The sequence below is a fragment of the Chaetomium tenue genome (assembly GCF_020726465.1).
Source record: "Chaetomium tenue strain MPI-SDFR-AT-0079 chromosome Unknown F5144scaffold_6, whole genome shotgun sequence".
Lineage (NCBI taxonomy): Eukaryota > Fungi > Ascomycota > Sordariomycetes > Sordariales > Chaetomiaceae > Chaetomium > Chaetomium tenue.
This window is the reverse complement of record NW_027117334.1, coordinates 4272001-4287762: the sequence shown is the minus strand read 5'-3', so window position 1 is coordinate 4287762 and position 15762 is coordinate 4272001. Positions and strand designations below refer to the sequence as shown.

The window sequence follows — 15762 nt, the reverse complement described above, 5'->3', positions numbered from 1 at the left end:
GAATGACGAGGTGCCGTAGATAGAATACGTAAAGGCTATATACCCTTTAAGCACCTACCGACTTCGTGAGTTGACAAGGGCCGTTACACGTTGCCAGGGACCGCGACAGGGACGGCGTAATTAACCCAACCTAATCGGCCAACGAGCCCCTTCCTTCTAAGGAACAGACTGCCGGGAGTAGAAGAAAACAACCTCTCTCATAGCTCGTGGGTATGCTGACTAGACAATAAATAACCGCTCTATACAGAAAACGAAGAACAACACTCCTTCTCTCGGCCCCAGGTTTGAGACTATAACGAGTACCTGGACGAGCAAGGCCCAAGCTCGTCCTCTCCAGCCGCCCTACACCCGCTCCCGCTTCATGCTGCCAGTCCCAGGGCGATCGATGCCAGAGTGTTTCTAGCCATCTTTCCCAACACTCTCACCTCTCTCGTTCCTACGAACCCCCCCCCCCCCCCCCCCCCCCCCCCGTCTCCGAGGTCTCGAAGAGATGTTGCGTCGAGTGGGTGGCCGAATTGGGAGGCTGCTTGGATCGGTGGGTAGTTCACTGGGGATGGGACCATGGTTGCTGCGGTTGGGGCCACGGTTGGGGTTGCTGGGCGTTGGGATCCCACGCGCCTGCGGGCTGGGGATAACTGTTGTTTGGTTGGGGGTACGGAGAAGGTGCCGGCTGCATTGGACCGGGAGGTGGGCCCCAAGCCAGCTGCTGGGGCGCCGGTGTGTGCCATTGTGGAGGGGGTTGTTGTGGTTGTTGCTGCTGTTGCCAGTTGGTTGCCGCTGGATTGGGTACAGGGGCCGAGTAAGGGGCAACGTTAGTCGCGGGCCAAGGGGCGGGTTGTTGTCCGGGCGCTTGTGGTTGAGGGGGTGGAGCCATTCCATATTGGGTCGGCGGTTGAGGCGTTGCATACTGGGGTTGCGGGAGGGCTATTGCATGTTGCGTTGGATAGTTCGGGTCTTGTCCATAGCCTGGAGCTCCATTGTATGGCGGCGCCCAGCTCTGAACTGGCGCCTGACCCCATGGCTGCTGGGCATAAGTAGGTTGTCCGGGTGGGCCTTGACCTGCAACCGGTACTGCGGGTGGCCCCCATGTTGTTTGTTGCGGGGGTGGGCTTCCGGGATTCCAGGTGTGTTGCTGGGTAGGCACGTTGGCCGGGTACGGATATTGTTGAGGCGGCTGTCCTCCCACAGGCTGGCTCATACCCCCTGGCGCTGGTGTTGCTGGACTTGGGCCGGGAGGGTTAGTGTACCCGGAAGGTTGTGGTTGGGAGTGTTGCCCGTAGGTGTACGGATATACAGGGCCGCCACCCGACCCCTGGTGGTATCCGGGTGATGGATGGGCAGCCGAAGGTGGAGGCTGTCCTTGGGTGGAATGGGAAGGGCTGGCGGCGGGAGCACTCGGCTGGGGCTGGGGCTGGGGCTGGGGCTGGGGTTGGGGTTGACCAGAGTGAACGGACTGCCCCTGAGCTGCTTTTCCGGGAGCTGACGAGGCAGTTGCGGTTGTACCCGCTGATTCGTCATGTCGGTGCGATGTATCCGGCTTGGGTGTTTGGCGCCCAACACCATCAGATGTATCTGGCGCTGGTACCTCGCTTGATAACCGAGGGGAGTTTTCCGTTTCTGGTTCGGTTTCCGTCTTATCGTTTGGAACTGGTGAATCTGGCGTACCCTCTGTCTTTGTAGCTGCATCATCCTCGGATGGCTCGGGCTGAGGATCCTGAATCTGGGTATTAGTAACCTGGGGGTGGGCTGGAGGCGTCTCTTGTGTCCCCGAGGGAAGGATAACTGGTGGCGAATGTTGGTAAGATGCCCCTGGCCCCTGGGGATTTGTCTGAGCAGAGAGGCCCATCTGGGGCGGAGGGAGGGACGACTGTGCTGTAGGCCCTCCCGGCGTAGTGGCAGCTCCAGGTACCAGCGGGACATTCGCCACGTTCCCAGGAGGCCCAGTAATAGGTGCACCGGGTAACCAAGGTTGTTGTTGCTGTTGATTGGGATAGGGGGGCTGCCCAGCGAAAGGCTGTGGGTAGTAGCCGGGGACGGCGCCAAGGTTAGAGCGCTGGAAAGGCGGAGGAGGCGCTCCTGGCTGTGGCCCTACACCGGCTGCTGCAGGCATCCCAGGGTTTCCCATGTTTACACCAGCAGCGATCCCAGAGGGCCAAACGGGAGGCCCCTGACCCTGCGGTGCCGTGTACCCCACCCCTCCTGGCGTCGCGCTTATTCCCATCGGAGCGGGAGTGGTCCCTTGCGGGCCATAAACTTGGGGGCTAGGAGCTACGGTAGGCCCTGGCATGCCGGTAGTACTTGAAGGAGGCTGGCTCTGCACACCCGTCGTCGTCGTTGTCGGCTGAGGGTTAACCCCTCCCTGGCTGCCAGAGGATGCTTTCATCTGGGCAGCGGCAAACGACTTTTGCCTATGCAACGCAGCAGCTTGCGAAGCAGCAGTTTGGGCACTTGTGGCGGCCGCGTGAGCTGAGGTTGCGGCCGTCTTGATGGCACCGCCAAACCGGCTGGCCGTTTTCTTGCTCCATTTGACTGTGTCTTTGCTGAAGACCGAGTTAGCGAACCCCCCGAAGCTCGTGCTCGCCCCAGAATGCCTGGCAGGCTTAGATGCTGGTTGCTGCGGGGGTGCCGAGAAACTGTGTTGGGAACCCGCGATGGACGGTGTGGAAGGAATTGCCGATGGATGGGACGCTGGTGCCGTGCCGTGACCAGATGGAGTAGCGGGGATTGGAAAAGTGTTGGGCTTGCTTGGGAAAGCTGCCGGTGTATAGGATGGCGCGGCTGGCACGTGAGAAACTTGTTGGGGGGGTGGAGGAGGAGGACTTGTGGCTGCCGCCGCCCCAGTTAGAGACCCCTGAAGGCTGGGGGAGGGTGAGTGAGACTGGACGGTGGAGAACGTGGTTGAATGGGGCCGAGAGATTGGGTTCTCTGTTGTTGGCGACACCAAAGGCCCCGGAGGGGGTGTAGCAGTTGCTGGGAGAGGATAAGGCGGTGGTGTGGGATGAGATGCCGGTGTACCTTGTTGCAGATGGAGGCTGGCGGCCGGAGATGCAGGTGAGGGGGACGACTGATCCAGCGGCGCAACATGTTGGGGATTAGGACCGTTCAGTGATGGGTGCCACGGCCATTGGTGCGCCATGTTCGCAATGGGCCCCGGGGATGGCGAGGTTGAAGCTGGCTGTTGTGCTGACTGATGAGTGTGGCCAGAGTGCGAGCTGTTCGCTATAGAGCCCGGAGTACCGTCGGATAGGATGAGCCCTTCGTGGTCAGGCGGCGGAGGCTTTTCCACAACCATGAGACCCTCGCTATCCGCCAAGGTAAGAACCGGATCTGAAGGCGTATCTTGATCAGGGACTTGTTGAGGCTGGGCTTCGGGTGATTTGCTGGGAGGGTCCGAGGTTGAATCCGCAAGGGAGTCCGATTCAACAGCTTGAGTAACCTTAGAATCTTCAGCGAGACTGGGCTCTGGGTCTGGCACTGGCGTTGCTGGGGGGTCCTTGGCAACAGTATTCTGGTCATCGCTCTGCCCCGGGGGCTCTGATCCCTCCAACTCAGCAATAAAAGTCTGGACTGGCTGGAATACCTTAGGGGGTATGAACGGCGCCACGCCCCCCACGGGGAATGCTTGATAAGATGAGCTGCTGGGAGGACTTTCCATTTCGTAAAGAGTAGGAGGGGTTGCTTGACTGGGTGCTGCATAGGCTGGCCCTCCATGCCATTGTTGTGGAGGAGGCGACGCCGGAAATTGAGGAGGATAATAAGATCCGTATTGTTGTTGTAGAGGTGGGTGGGATTGGACGTTTGCAACGTACGGACTTGGAGCTGGAGTTGGCATTGAAAAATACCCAGATTGAGGATGAGTTGGTGGCGGGCTTTGGGGTTGCTGTGTCTGCGCAACCGGCGGCCCCTCGGAAGACATACCGGGGCCAGCTACCGGTTTCCGCTGCAACCGGAGCGGAGCTGGGGTTACGCCGTCAATGGTCATGGCAGCCATAGCGGGCGGAAGGTCGCCTGCTTGGTGAGGAGAAGGTGGCGGCTGGTAATTATGTTGTGAAACATGCTGAGGCTGTTGAGGGTGTTGAAAGCCATGTGAAGCTAAGGGATGGTGCCCGACCTGCTGCTGCTGCTGTTGCTGGCCAGATGGCCGGTAAGGGGTGTATTGCCGCGACTCGACCGGAGGGGCAACAGGAGGGGTCCCGGAGGATGGGGCGCCGTTGTACGCCATGATTATGGGCCGTCTTAGAGGACGGGTCTTACGTTTACTCGGTTACTGTCGCCCTTGAGGCGAATGCAAATGGCCAAAAACACGCTCCCCCGCGTGGAATTTGCGGCAGAGTTTCACGAGCAGGGTCAAGGCAGCCGCTCCGCGCTATTTAACAAGCACGCGTGGCTGTGGAACACGCATTGCGTCCGACGAATGGGGAGATCTGGTGTGTCTGGGGTTCGTCTGGTTCGAGACCCTTGTATTCAGCCGCTAACCCATAAACGTGTTCGTCTCGTCAGCCGCAGGAAGGTGGCCATGCAGTGCCTGCCGAGCCGAGGGAGGGTTTGTTGTTGGCATTCAACTCTTTGGTTGTTTGTTTGGATCGTTGACCCCCTTTTGTTGATCCGCCCCCTGAGGGTTTAGGAGTTGCAAAAATGAACTATCCACCAAGTTTTGTCCATGAATTCATTCGGCGGCTCGAATCAAGCTCTGCAGGAGGGTTTCGCCCGCCCGATCGCGACATTCCGAGTTACGACTTCCATGACGCGTCTGAGCGAGATCTGTTGGTGACCAACAGCCAACCTGAGAGTTTCCAACTTGGCACCGGGGCTTCCATTTTTACCAATAAGCTGTTACCAGCCATTACGTCTGCCCGCCATGAGTTTATTCTCGTCACCTGTTTTTGGGCACCGTCCAAAACATTAACGGCGCTCCACGACGCCCTCAGCAAGCTCGCAGAACACCGCCGGCTTCTCCTTGAAGGGGCACGATCACAGGGCTCGGCAGCGATTCCCCCGTTACAGGTTCGCATATGCCTGTCATCGCGGTCTCTGTTTCAGAAACTACTACACACACAATCGCCCAATGGCCATGTCTATCCACCCTCGTCATGGCAGAAGAAGCTCGGTTTGCCGGAGCCCGGCCTCCTCGAAGCGGGGGGTATTCAGCTTCAAGTCAAGAGTCTATTCTTCCTGCCATTTAGCGTTATGCATCCCAAGTTTGCCATCATTGATAGAGAACGGGCACTTGTGCCAAGCTGCAACGTCAGCTGGGAGCCTTGGCTAGAGGGTTGCGTGGAGATGGGGGGGGATGCAGTCCACGCGCTGTTCGCTTTCTACTCGCGGACGTGGGGAGAACCTCCAAGTTTCCAACCAGTCTCGGGCGAGCATGGCGATACGAGCAACGCAACTTTCGACAGCCGCGCAGCAAACCTCACCTTGATACCTAGCACCGCCCACCATCTCACAGAGTTCCAGTCTCGGGAACCGGTGCCAACACTCATCCTCCCCTCCTCACACCACCGCAACCCACACTTCCACCCCTTTCCCTGGCAGAGCTCGCCCACGCCACCCAACACCCCTCTCAACACAGCGCTGCTCCTCCTCTTCGAGCAAGCCCAACGGTCCATCTACATCCAAACCCCCAACATCACCTGCGAGGTTGTCATCACTGCCCTCCTCGGCGCCCTGGAGCGGGGTGTCAACGTCACTGTCGTGACAAACCGCAACATGATGGTGCTCGAGCAGCTTGTTACGGCGGGTACCACCACCGCTTGGAGTCTTCGGTCCTTTATCCGCCGCTTTGGCCAGCTCAAGGCCGCAGCGGTGGGCGGGGAGACTACCGGGCACGGGGAGGGCACTGCGGGACATGGTGATCTTGAAGCTGCGCGCTGGGTTGGTCATCTTCGGATCTCATACTTCAGGGCCAAAGTGCAGGCTGCCCAGGGCGAGGGGTCGGCTGAAGCTGAAGAGCCGGTGCACTCGCATTTGAAATTGACAGTTGTCGATTCCGAATACACAGTGCTTGGTTCGGGAAATCTTGACCGGGCCAGCCTTTTTACCAGTCAGGAGCTTGGCTTGATGTTTTATGGGCAGGAGTTTTGTGCAGGGGTGAAAGCTGGGGTTGATCGCGTCTTGGAGGGGAGGCTTGACTTGGTGTATGACTCGGATGATGTTGGGGGTGGTTGAATCCTGGGAGCGGTATGATATTGATAATCATCCATCTCTGGAGGTCGGTATCGACATGATAAACTTTACCTGGGCTCCATTGTCCTGGATGAAATCTCGTGCCTGGTTCCGCTGGTTATTGGTCGGGTTCTCCCGTTTAACAATGCTGCTTGTGCCTGGCTGCCCGTGTGGTCTTGTCTCAACAAAGAAAGGGGGTTCAGAAAAAGGGTAGCCATTACCTTTCGGGCGTATTATCGCCGCTATGATCTTTGTTCATTTTAGCTATTAATATCCCGTTGTCTTGGCCTTTACACATTATCTGGACCCCTAGCTCCCTTTGTCCGCTCTTGTTGATATTGCTTTTCCTGCCCTTGCCCCTTTCCTAGTTCTTACCCTATCTTCGGTAGTGTTGATGTTTTCTCGTTCTCGTTGCGGCTCATCCTCAAACTTGAGCTTCAACATTTATCCAGCCAAAAATGACTAACCAAGTCCCACACAATTCTTTACCCCGCACAGGGGACAGCCATCGGTTGTCTTCGTCCGGCGATCAGCTCGCCATTACACGGCTACTTGAGTCAGTGCACATATCCCCTCCGCCAGACTACGAAACCGCGATCAGTTACAGACAACGGCGAAACACCTTCCCAACCCATCATGCCATCTCCCTTCAAGATCCTCATCTTCAGCCGGACCGTGCTGTACCGGCACGCGTCGATCCCAGCCGGCATCCAAGGCCTGCAACGCCTCGCAGCGGCCTCGAGCACCGGAGAAAACCCGTTCTCGGCCGACGCAACGGAAGACCCGTCCGTGTTTACGCCAGCCTCGCTCGCCGCGTACCGCGTCATCGTCCTTCTGCAGTGTTCCGGCGACGTCCTCGACCGCGACAGCCAGCTCGATGCCCTCAAGGGATTTGTGCGGTCGGGCGGGGGTGTTGTGGCCATCCACTGTGCCAGCTACGCTATGGTCTCATCCGAGTGGTACGCCGGCCTCATCGGCGGCGTGTTCGAGAATCACCCGGAGCCCCAGCTCGGCCGGCTGAAGGTTGAGAACCGCGACCATCCCATCATGACGTGCCGGTGCTCCCAGGACGACGGCGGCAGCCGGTCTGCGGAAGGGTCGCAGGAGGCGCAGATGGAACTCACCTGGATGGACGAGTGGTACAACTTCAAGGCGCATCCCCGGACCACTTACGACGGGTTGAACGTGCTCTTGACAGTGGATGAGAAATCGTACGAGGGAGGGGTGCACGGAGAGGATCACCCCATCGCGTGGTGCCAGACGTTCGACGGGGGCCGCAGCTACTACACATCGCTTGGCCACTTTGATGAGGCATATGAGGACGAGTGGTTCATGGGTCAGCTGCTTGGGGGGATACTCTGGACTGCGGGTGTGGCTGGGAATTAATGAGGCGAGGTTAGAGGCCGGCTTGGTCCGATCTTTGAACCAAGGGAAGGAATAGGTTTGGCCTGGGGATACGGAATAGCTTCTCCCGCGAAAAATCAGCAGTAATAATGAATGCGAGGGGTGCTTTGGAATGAATGAAAGGGTGACATCTTTCTTGTGTAGTCGTCTTTGCATGTCCATGTATGGGAGGTATTCGGCACTAAGCAGACCTGAAACAAGAGACATCCCCTGCTTAAAATAAGCTCTCATCCTTCGCGTTGGGGAGAGGACGTTTGTCACCCAGCTGCCCAGACACCCCACCCCCTAAACCAAAAAAAGTCGAATCCCAGGTAAATATCGACCAAACCTTTTCGGCCTTCGGGGACGAAACGAAAGCCATGCTCAAGAAATTGTGTTTACACTGTTATTAATGCCTTGGCTGTATTTTAGATTTTTTCTTGTTTTGCTTTTGCTCTTTTCTTAATGGTTTCTCCTTACTTTTCTTGTCCTCGGTTTTCTTTACTCCATTCCTTTTTCGTTTTTCTATTCGCTTTCACTTTTACTCGTTTCCTTTTATCTGTTATTTGTTTGGGTTTTCCTTTGGTTTCACTTTCTTCTGCCTCCCTTCCCGAACCTTTTCCCTCCTTGCTTTTTCTGGGCAGAGTCAGCTTCAAAGTGCCAGGAGCCCTGTATGCCCAGTGAGCTAGGCTGGGATTCTGCGGGGAAGCGGAGAGGCCGTGCGGAAGCTAGATGCGCCCAGAGTCGGTGTCTTAGAATTCTTCTTCTTCTTTGGGACCCCGGATGGTGCTGGCCGGGGAAAGCGCGTGATTGCGGCGTTTCCCAAGAATCGGCACGCCTGGCCAGCATCCCGATTTCCGCGCCCATAACAAGCCGCATACCCTAAGAATGCAACGGCGTGCCGGAACTTGGCGTATCTCTTCCCGGTCTTCCGTCTGGTGACTCTGGTCTCGGCAGAGCCGCAGAGAACCGTCCAGCAGACGAATACTACAGTCGACTGTACCACTGACTACCCCTGTTCGTCCCCCCCATGTCTCCCCTTTCACCACCCCTGTCCTCGTCAACCGCCCCGCCGGCCACAGCCGCGCTCTTCCATTCACGGATATTCAGGAACGTGAGTTCCGCGATTTGGTCAGCGCAGGTCTAGCCCCACGTTAATGAAGGGCTGCCGACCGTAACCCGGTTCCACCACGCTGCTCTTGACCCAAACCTGGTTGGCGGAGATTGTGGCTTTTCCTGTGCAACCAAACTCTGAGGGCTCGTCCCGGTTCTCGGGCCCCTCTTTCTTCCCAACTACTACTCCACCCTGACCGTTGACGATGCACTGGGCCAAGGACCTCCTCCGGTGGCGTTACCGGGACGCTTTTCCCATAATGTGCGCTCGGTTGGCGCTTGGTATCTGGGGGGACGCCTTGGCCCTCCGTGCGGGTTATGCCGAGTAGGGAAGTTTATGTCGGGGATCGCACCTGGCGCTGGCGTTGCTCCGTCGGGTTCAGGCCAGGACATCCGGGTCCATGTTCCCGTTGATCCGTCTGTTCTGCGCAGGTTCCGCACTTTGACGCCCTTCGTCGCGTCTCTTCTTGGCCAGCAGTTGAACCATAAAGGGGAAGAGGGCTGCTCCTTTCGTCTTGTCCGTCTTCTTCTTCTCCAGCACCTCATCCGCCATTCAAGACAGCTTTGTTGCTTTGTCTGATAGTAGCTTCACACAATGGCCGCTAAGCTCTTCCTCGCTGCCGCTCTCGCGGCGACTGCCATGGCTGCCCCTGTCGTCGAGGAGCGCCAGAACTGCGCTTCCCTCTGGTACGGACATATTTGATTCAGTCGATGCATAGGTAGCTAACATGTTCAATAGGAGCCAGTGTGGTGGTAATGGATGGTCCGGCGCGACTTGCTGCGCTTCCGGGTCGACTTGCACCAAGCAGAATGACTGGTACTCCCAGTGCCTTCCGGGTGGCGCGGTGACGACTCCTGGAACCACCACCAAGCCGACTAGCACCAGCACCAGCACCAGCAGCCGCAGCAGCAGCACCTCCCAGGGCGGTGGTGTTTCTTCCTCCACCAGCAGCGCTCCGGTGGTCACCAACCCCCCTACCAGCGTCCCCGGCGGTGCCTCGTCGACGGCCAGCTACACTGGCAACCCCTTCTCCGGTGTGCAGATGTGGGCCAACGACTACTACAGGTCCGAGGTCCACACCCTCGCCATGCCTAGCATGACCGGTGCCATGGCCACCAAGGCTGCTAAGGTTGCCGAGGTCCCCAGCTACCAGTGGATGGACCGCAACGTCACTGTCGACACTTTGTTCTCTGGAACCCTGGCGCAGATTCGCGCTGCCAACAAGGCCGGTGCCAGCCCGCCGTATGCTGGGTAAGTGATCACGAGCTCTCTCCGGCCTCTTCCTTGCATTTCTAACCGGATGAAAAGTATCTTCGTGGTCTACGATCTCCCGGATCGTGACTGCGCCGCTGCCGCCTCCAACGGCGAGTGGTCGATCGCCAACGGCGGTGCCGCCAACTACAAGGCCTACATCAAGCGCATTCGTGAGCTGATCATCCAGTACTCGGATATCCGCATGCTCCTGGTCATCGAGCCCGATTCGCTTGCCAACATGGTCACCAACATGGGCGTTGCCAAGTGCGCCGGTGCTGCCTCGACCTACAAGGAGTTGACTATCCACGCCCTCAAGGAGCTGAACCTGCCCAACGTCGCCATGTACCTTGACGCCGGCCACGCCGGCTGGCTCGGCTGGCCCGCCAACATCCAGCCCGCTGCTGACCTGTTCGCCAACCTCTACAAGGATGCCGGCAAGCCCGCTGCCGTCCGTGGTCTGGCCACCAACGTTGCCAACTACAACGCCTGGAGTGTCTCCTCGGCCCCGGCCTACACCTCCCCCAACCCCAACTACGATGAGAAGCACTACGTCGAGGCCTTCAGCCCGCTCCTCACCGCCGCCGGTTTCCCCGCTCACTTCATCACCGACACTGGCCGCAGCGGCAAGCAGCCCACTGGTATGTTCCCTTAATCCTCCTGCACATGATGCATTGAAACAATATCTAACATCAAATCTACAGGCCAACTCGAGTGGGGCCACTGGTGCAACGCCGTCGGCACTGGCTTCGGCCAGCGCCCCTCGGCCAACACCGGCCACGACCTTCTCGACGCTTTCGTCTGGATCAAGCCCGGTGGTGAGTGCGACGGCACCAGCGACACCACCGCTGCCCGCTACGACCACAACTGCGGTTTGGCCGATGCCCTCAAGCCCGCCCCCGAGGCCGGCCAGTGGTTCCAGGCCTACTTCGAGCAGCTGCTCACCAACGCCAACCCCCCTTTCTAAGCGGGTGATGGCTAGGGGTGTCGTGTCTAATGTGTTGCCCCTGAGGAGGATTGTTTTATTCTTGTACATAGTTACCAACCGCTTCGGGGTGCTGAGGCGGGTTTGCTAGAGAAGTCTGTACATAAACGAGTGTGACGACTATCAAGAGTTTAGACTACATGAAGAACTTCATGATCATTACCCAGAGATATGGAAACACCCCCTCCCCAAACGCCCCTCTTTACCCCCTTCTGACCTCCCTCCCCAACCACTCGAGCACCTCCTGCACACTCCCCGCGCGCACCGCCCTAGGCGGACCACCCAACGGAAACACCTGCTCCAGCGGCCCATCCCCCAAGCGTTCCAGGCTCTCCTCCTCCTGCCGCCCAGGTTCCGCAGCATCATGGACCAGCACAGCATTCCACCCCGCCCCCAACGCCCCCGCGACATCCTTCGCATACTCATCGCCCACGTATATCTTCAGGCACGGCAGCACTGCGCCCGCCCCTGGACCAGACCTGGTAGTAGTAGTACCAGCACCAGTAGCAGTAGCAAGTTCGTTGGCCAAGCCCTCCGCGGCGTCAAAGATGCGGCGATCGGGCTTGGCGAAGCCGACGTCGTACGACATGGCGTGGAGGTCGATGTCGTAGCCACCTATGTGCTGTTGGTGGTGGTCGGGGTTCATGTTGGGGTTGGTGGAGGGGTCTGTGTGGGTGTCTGTGCCGAACCGCAGTGGGCGCACGCGCAGACCGAGAGCGGAGAGGATGGATGGGACGCGGTCGTCTGAGTTGGTGATGACGCCTATTATGGGTGGGATCCATTGAGAGGGGGGTGGTGGTGATGGTGGTTGTTTGAGCGATCGGAGGAGCGGGGCCACGCCGGGGGAGAGGGTGTATCCCTCGTCTGAGGCGAAGCGGTGCAGGAGTTTGGGGGCGAGATCTTTGGGTAGTTCTACACCGGCGCCCGCGAGGGGTTGGAAGGTTTTGGTAATCACCTGGTGGTGTATCAGTCACGGTCCTCACAGTGAAGGTAAGGTACTAGGGTTAATGCTGACCTTCGTCCACCACCTTGGGGCACCCATGCCGCTGGCCTTGCCATAGTTCGGATGGGCTTTAGACTCGGAAGAAAAGGCCTTCTTGAAAGAAGCCTGGACGTCTTCAGTGGTGAAACCGTCAAGCCCACATTGCCGTGCAACCATTGCGTATTGTTCGGCCACGGTTCTCTTTGGGTGAAATAGAGTCTCGAAGGCATCGAAGCATAGGAGTAGATTTCGCCGCGCCATTGTTTAGGTCGAGTGTGTTGGGGGGGGGGGGGGCAAAATGTGGCAGTTTCACTTTCGATGATCGGTGGGGGGTTGATAAAGTGAAGGTTTGTACGAATACATTTATCACTTCATTTGAATTGACCGCTCAAATTCTTAAACCCTAACCCGTAACCGTTTCACAAGCCCCTGTGCTCTTGCCTCCTCGCGCCGGAGATCACAACTCTGCTGGGCAGATATCAGTTCTCGATACAAAAAAGAAAGGTTGGAATTGCCTGGTACACATCCCCGAGTAAGGCTGTGTGAAAGAGGCCTGGAGTTGTAAGTAGTGGACACTCTATCAAACCAGATTGAGAAACCACACCTTGAAACGGACAACTGCTATAGACGAAAGAAAAGGCAGCCATGCCATTTGGTATCTGGGTACTAACAACGATACAAACAAAAAACAAACAAACGGAAACTAAAGAATGTAGGTGGGACTGTCGTCAAGCAGCCATGTCTCCCCGGGACGGTAAAGCAGAAAACAGACGTTCCAGCATGCAACAATTGGAAAAGGTATCCCCCCAAGCTAAGTCGGTGCCCCGGTCCTTTTTGCCCCCTTTCTCTAACCCCCTCCCCCCCAAACCCAACCGGCCGACCAAAACACCGCCACTCATCACAACCAACCCGGGTCACCTTAGGTCTTACCTCCAACGCCTACCCAGACATATCCACATCCCTATCCCCAGCACCCACCCCCCCGGCCGCCAAGGGCCCATCCCCACTATCATGCGTCGTCTGCGTCTGCGTCTGCGTCTGCGTCTGCGTCTGCGTCTGCGTCTGCTCACTCTTCTCCTTATACAGCGTGTCACACCACTGCTCGGCACTGACCACCGTCCTCGTCAGCACCTCCCCAACCTGCGCCATCATCTCCAGCGCCTCCTTCGCAAACAGCAGCGCCAGGTGCGCGCTGTCACGGGTGCGCGCGCCGGGGCCGGCGTCGGCGGCGGCCTCCTCGCCGCCGCGGCGCCCTTCCGTCTCGCGCATGTAGTGGAACTGGTAGCGGCCAGGGAGGCTCATGAGCTGGCTGTGGACGAGGTTGCGCGCGTTTTCGGGGAGGGCGCCGCCGGTGTATTTGGACACGGTTTGGACCGAGCGGTGGATCACGCGGAAAAGTTCGTCGCGGAGTTCGTTCATGCGCTGGAGGAGGCGGCTGCGGTCTTCGGCTGTGGCCGCGGGGGCGGGGTGGTGGGGGGCGGTGGGGTTGTTGTTCTGTTCGCCGTCGCCGCTGCCGCCGCCGCCGCTGCCGCCGCCGCCGCGGTCGGCTTGGGATGCGCGGTCGTACTCGTCGATGACGCCGCGGAGCTTGACGAGGATGTCTTGGAGGTACCCGTTGGTGTCCTTGACTACCCCGAGACAGTACTTTAGGCTCTTCATGCTCTCCTGCTTCATGGCGACCCCCAGCCCGGAGGTGGTGACGACGAACCGCTGGCCCCACTGTTGAGAAGAGCCTGGCGGCGGCGGTATCGTCTGGTCCTCGGCCGCTTCGGTGTACGCGGGCGATTTCTGGTCGTCATAGGCGGGGAGCGTGTCGACGGTGCTAACTGACATGCGGCGGTCCTCGCCATCGGCCCCCGAGTCGTGCGGGGAGGCGTGGGCAGTTTTCTTGCCCTTGTCGTGCCTGTCGGATCGGCGCCGCTTGCTGTTCCCGCGCTCGTCCGTCTCAATGTCCGTGGTCGAGCGCTGTTTCCGGCCCCGCATCGAAAAGAGCCACCTCATCCCACCCTCCACACCTGTCTTCCGGCCCACCGTTTCCACCGCCGGCTTGACCAGACTTTCGACGTACTCGGCGCCAGACTTAATGTGAGGCGAGTAATTCTTGCCGGTATTGTAGGCAGAAGCAGCGCCTTCGATCGTTGTGCCCAGCAGCGGATATGATGTCGTGATGAGCGACAGTAATGGCTCGGCGCCCCTGCTACCGTTGCGCCTGTGTGGCGAGGGACTCGAGGTCTTGTGGTCTCTGGACGTTCTGCGGGGCGAGGAGGGACACTCTGTTCGGGAGATGAAGGATTAGCATTTTGGAGTATCGAAACCAAATAATGTTGTAGCAACGCACCTGTTCTCATCTGGCCCAGTGCCTCGGCGGCAATCCTGACGTCGGGGTCATCCAGGCTTACGCTGCGGCTAGGGCCCAGGTCCGACGACATGCTCGGCGGTGACTCCACTGGGTCAAGGTAGCTGGGCTTGTAATATGTTGTGAAGGGGTTGAGGCTGGGCCAGTGGGTTGGCTGAGGGGCGGGATGGGTCGGTTCCGGTGGTTTCGGGAGCGGCGCATGGCCGTGGGCGCCAGTGACAGAAGAGAGCGGCGGTAAGGTGTGGGCTGAAGGGCCTGCGGATAGCTCTTGGGATGGCTGGATGGGAGGTAGTTCGGTGGTCAAGTTGGTCGGGAATGAAAGTGTGAGAGGCGGGAGTTGGAGCGACGCCGGGGCATTTCTCTGGGCCGAGTAGCCGTTCGCCGGCTTGGACTCGTCGGCATCATGGCTGGGAGGGAGCGGGCCTGTGTTTAATCTTGATGCATCTGCGGGCAATCCTGTTGAACCTGCAGTACCCGTCGTTTGCTGCATTGCGGCCCCATGCGGCCCCGAATCCGCTCTCGGTGGTGCAGGTTGCGTCAGTGGCGGGCGGTCGGCGGCCAGCATGTGACTGCGACCCTGCTCCTCCATCTTGCTGTTGTTGACCACAGACGGGAGAAACCAGCGGTGCCGGTGGTCGGGATCAATTTGACATTGACATCGAGGATTCGGCCAATCGCGAGTTCATTCGATTCGATATCCTTTCCAGTCGACTCGTCGCCCGCGGGCCTTGTTCCCTGTCCTTTCTCCTCGCTCGATCGGTCGTTCGGCGGCTTCGGTTGGCGATTCAACCCCGTGGTATTCAATTAAAAATTACGGGAGGCCACCCGGCATCTAACCCTTTGGCAATCGCTGGGCTCGTTCGTGGCGGCAGGCAATCTGTTTTTGGCCAGCCGGCGTGGGATGATCCAGTTTCGTCTGGGTTCGGTGTCGTTCGGTACCCTGACTTCGGATCAAAGTCCCCGAGAAGCAGGCAGAGGGGCAATGATATATATCAAATGTTACGGCGCAGCGCAGGGCCGGGCTAGGAGTTGCAATAGCCAATATTTAAGAATATAAGAACTGCATCGGGTGTGCAGACGTCAATTATTGTGCTGGGAAACGGGCATGGTTGCAAAACGAGGTTCTTGGGTCTTTTCAGGTGGGACAACGTCAGCTGAGCGGGATGACGGGGAGAGGCCCAGCAAGCAGCGGGATGAGATCAGATGCCAACGGCAAAATGCATCCAAAAAAACAGGGCCCCACCGTGTCTGGGTTTGGGGGTCTTCCACATGGTTGGATGGGGCGCAAACGGGGCGGGCACGGCGGGGAGCCACTAAGATGCCCTGTACTGCTGACGAAACTGTGCCCCGAGTGTCACATGTGAGGCCAAGGCAACTCGGACCTGGAACTTCCCTCGAGTCCCCCTCCCATCGTTTTCTTTCCAAAGAACCCCACAGGCCGAGGTATGGATGTCTGGGCCCTGGTTACCCGTATTTAGCGTGTCGATTGGGCTGCCCTCAAGCAAAGCTGGATGCACAAGAACCGG

At 58.6% G+C, this 15762-nt stretch overlaps 6 protein-coding genes across 6 annotated transcripts; 3 read left to right on the top strand and 3 right to left on the bottom strand.

Annotated features, from left to right (window-relative positions):
• Positions 1–468: 468 nt before the first annotated feature.
• On the bottom strand, positions 469–4320 carry F5144DRAFT_376847 (uncharacterized protein). The gene has a single exon (XM_066784556.1). The coding sequence runs from the start codon at positions 4220–4222 to the stop codon at positions 545–547; it is 3678 nt and encodes a 1225-aa protein (XP_066640672.1). The 5' UTR covers positions 4223–4320; the 3' UTR covers positions 469–544.
• Positions 4321–4505: 185 nt separating this feature from the next.
• Positions 4506–6619, top strand: F5144DRAFT_584859 (uncharacterized protein). Its single transcript, XM_066789650.1, has one exon. It carries the CDS (start codon positions 4636–4638, stop codon positions 6166–6168), a length of 1533 nt encoding a protein of 510 aa, XP_066640671.1. The 5' UTR covers positions 4506–4635; the 3' UTR covers positions 6169–6619.
• F5144DRAFT_584858 (ThuA-like domain-containing protein) lies at positions 6620–7799 on the top strand. Its single transcript, XM_066789649.1, has one exon. It carries the CDS (start codon positions 6802–6804, stop codon positions 7549–7551), a length of 750 nt encoding a protein of 249 aa, XP_066640670.1. The 5' UTR covers positions 6620–6801; the 3' UTR covers positions 7552–7799.
• A 1022-nt stretch (positions 7800–8821) lies between these two features.
• On the top strand, positions 8822–11086 carry F5144DRAFT_376833 (1, 4-beta cellobiohydrolase). Its single transcript, XM_066784555.1, has 4 exons — positions 8822–9348; positions 9401–9913; positions 9971–10554; positions 10618–11086. Exons 1-4 carry the CDS (start codon positions 9257–9259, stop codon positions 10878–10880), a joined length of 1452 nt encoding a protein of 483 aa, XP_066640669.1. The 5' UTR covers positions 8822–9256; the 3' UTR covers positions 10881–11086.
• Position 11087: 1 nt separating this feature from the next.
• F5144DRAFT_659502 (uncharacterized protein) lies at positions 11088–12226 on the bottom strand. Its single transcript, XM_066793236.1, has 2 exons — positions 11914–12226; positions 11088–11853 (listed from the first exon to the last, which is right to left on the bottom strand). Exons 1-2 carry the CDS (start codon positions 12139–12141, stop codon positions 11101–11103), a joined length of 981 nt encoding a protein of 326 aa, XP_066640668.1. The 5' UTR covers positions 12142–12226; the 3' UTR covers positions 11088–11100.
• Positions 12227–12738: 512 nt separating this feature from the next.
• F5144DRAFT_376822 (transcription factor Opi1-domain-containing protein) lies at positions 12739–14981 on the bottom strand. The gene is made up of 2 exons (XM_066784554.1): positions 14219–14981; positions 12739–14153 (listed from the first exon to the last, which is right to left on the bottom strand). Exons 1-2 carry the CDS (start codon positions 14823–14825, stop codon positions 12820–12822), a joined length of 1941 nt encoding a protein of 646 aa, XP_066640667.1. The 5' UTR covers positions 14826–14981; the 3' UTR covers positions 12739–12819.
• Positions 14982–15762: the final 781 nt, after the last annotated feature.

Excerpts from the sequence above, each read along its gene's own strand:
- F5144DRAFT_376847 (XM_066784556.1), bottom strand. The coding sequence starts at position 4,222 with ATGGCGTACAACGGCGCCCCATCCTCCGGGACCCCTCCTGTTGCCCCT.
- F5144DRAFT_584859 (XM_066789650.1), top strand. The coding sequence starts at position 4,636 with ATGAACTATCCACCAAGTTTTGTCCATGAATTCATTCGGCGGCTCGAA.
- F5144DRAFT_584858 (XM_066789649.1), top strand. The coding sequence starts at position 6,802 with ATGCCATCTCCCTTCAAGATCCTCATCTTCAGCCGGACCGTGCTGTAC.
- F5144DRAFT_376833 (XM_066784555.1), top strand. The coding sequence starts at position 9,257 with ATGGCCGCTAAGCTCTTCCTCGCTGCCGCTCTCGCGGCGACTGCCATG. Across the intron at positions 9,349-9,400 it reads CAGAACTGCGCTTCCCTCTG|GAGCCAGTGTGGTGGTAATG; the intron begins GTACGGACATAT and ends CATGTTCAATAG. Across the intron at positions 9,914-9,970 it reads GCCAGCCCGCCGTATGCTGG|TATCTTCGTGGTCTACGATC; the intron begins GTAAGTGATCAC and ends CCGGATGAAAAG.
- F5144DRAFT_659502 (XM_066793236.1), bottom strand. The coding sequence starts at position 12,141 with ATGGCGCGGCGAAATCTACTCCTATGCTTCGATGCCTTCGAGACTCTA. Across the intron at positions 11,854-11,913 it reads CCCCAAGGTGGTGGACGAAG|GTGATTACCAAAACCTTCCA; the intron begins GTCAGCATTAAC and ends ATACACCACCAG.
- F5144DRAFT_376822 (XM_066784554.1), bottom strand. The coding sequence starts at position 14,825 with ATGGAGGAGCAGGGTCGCAGTCACATGCTGGCCGCCGACCGCCCGCCA. Across the intron at positions 14,154-14,218 it reads ACTGGGCCAGATGAGAACAG|AGTGTCCCTCCTCGCCCCGC; the intron begins GTGCGTTGCTAC and ends TCTCCCGAACAG.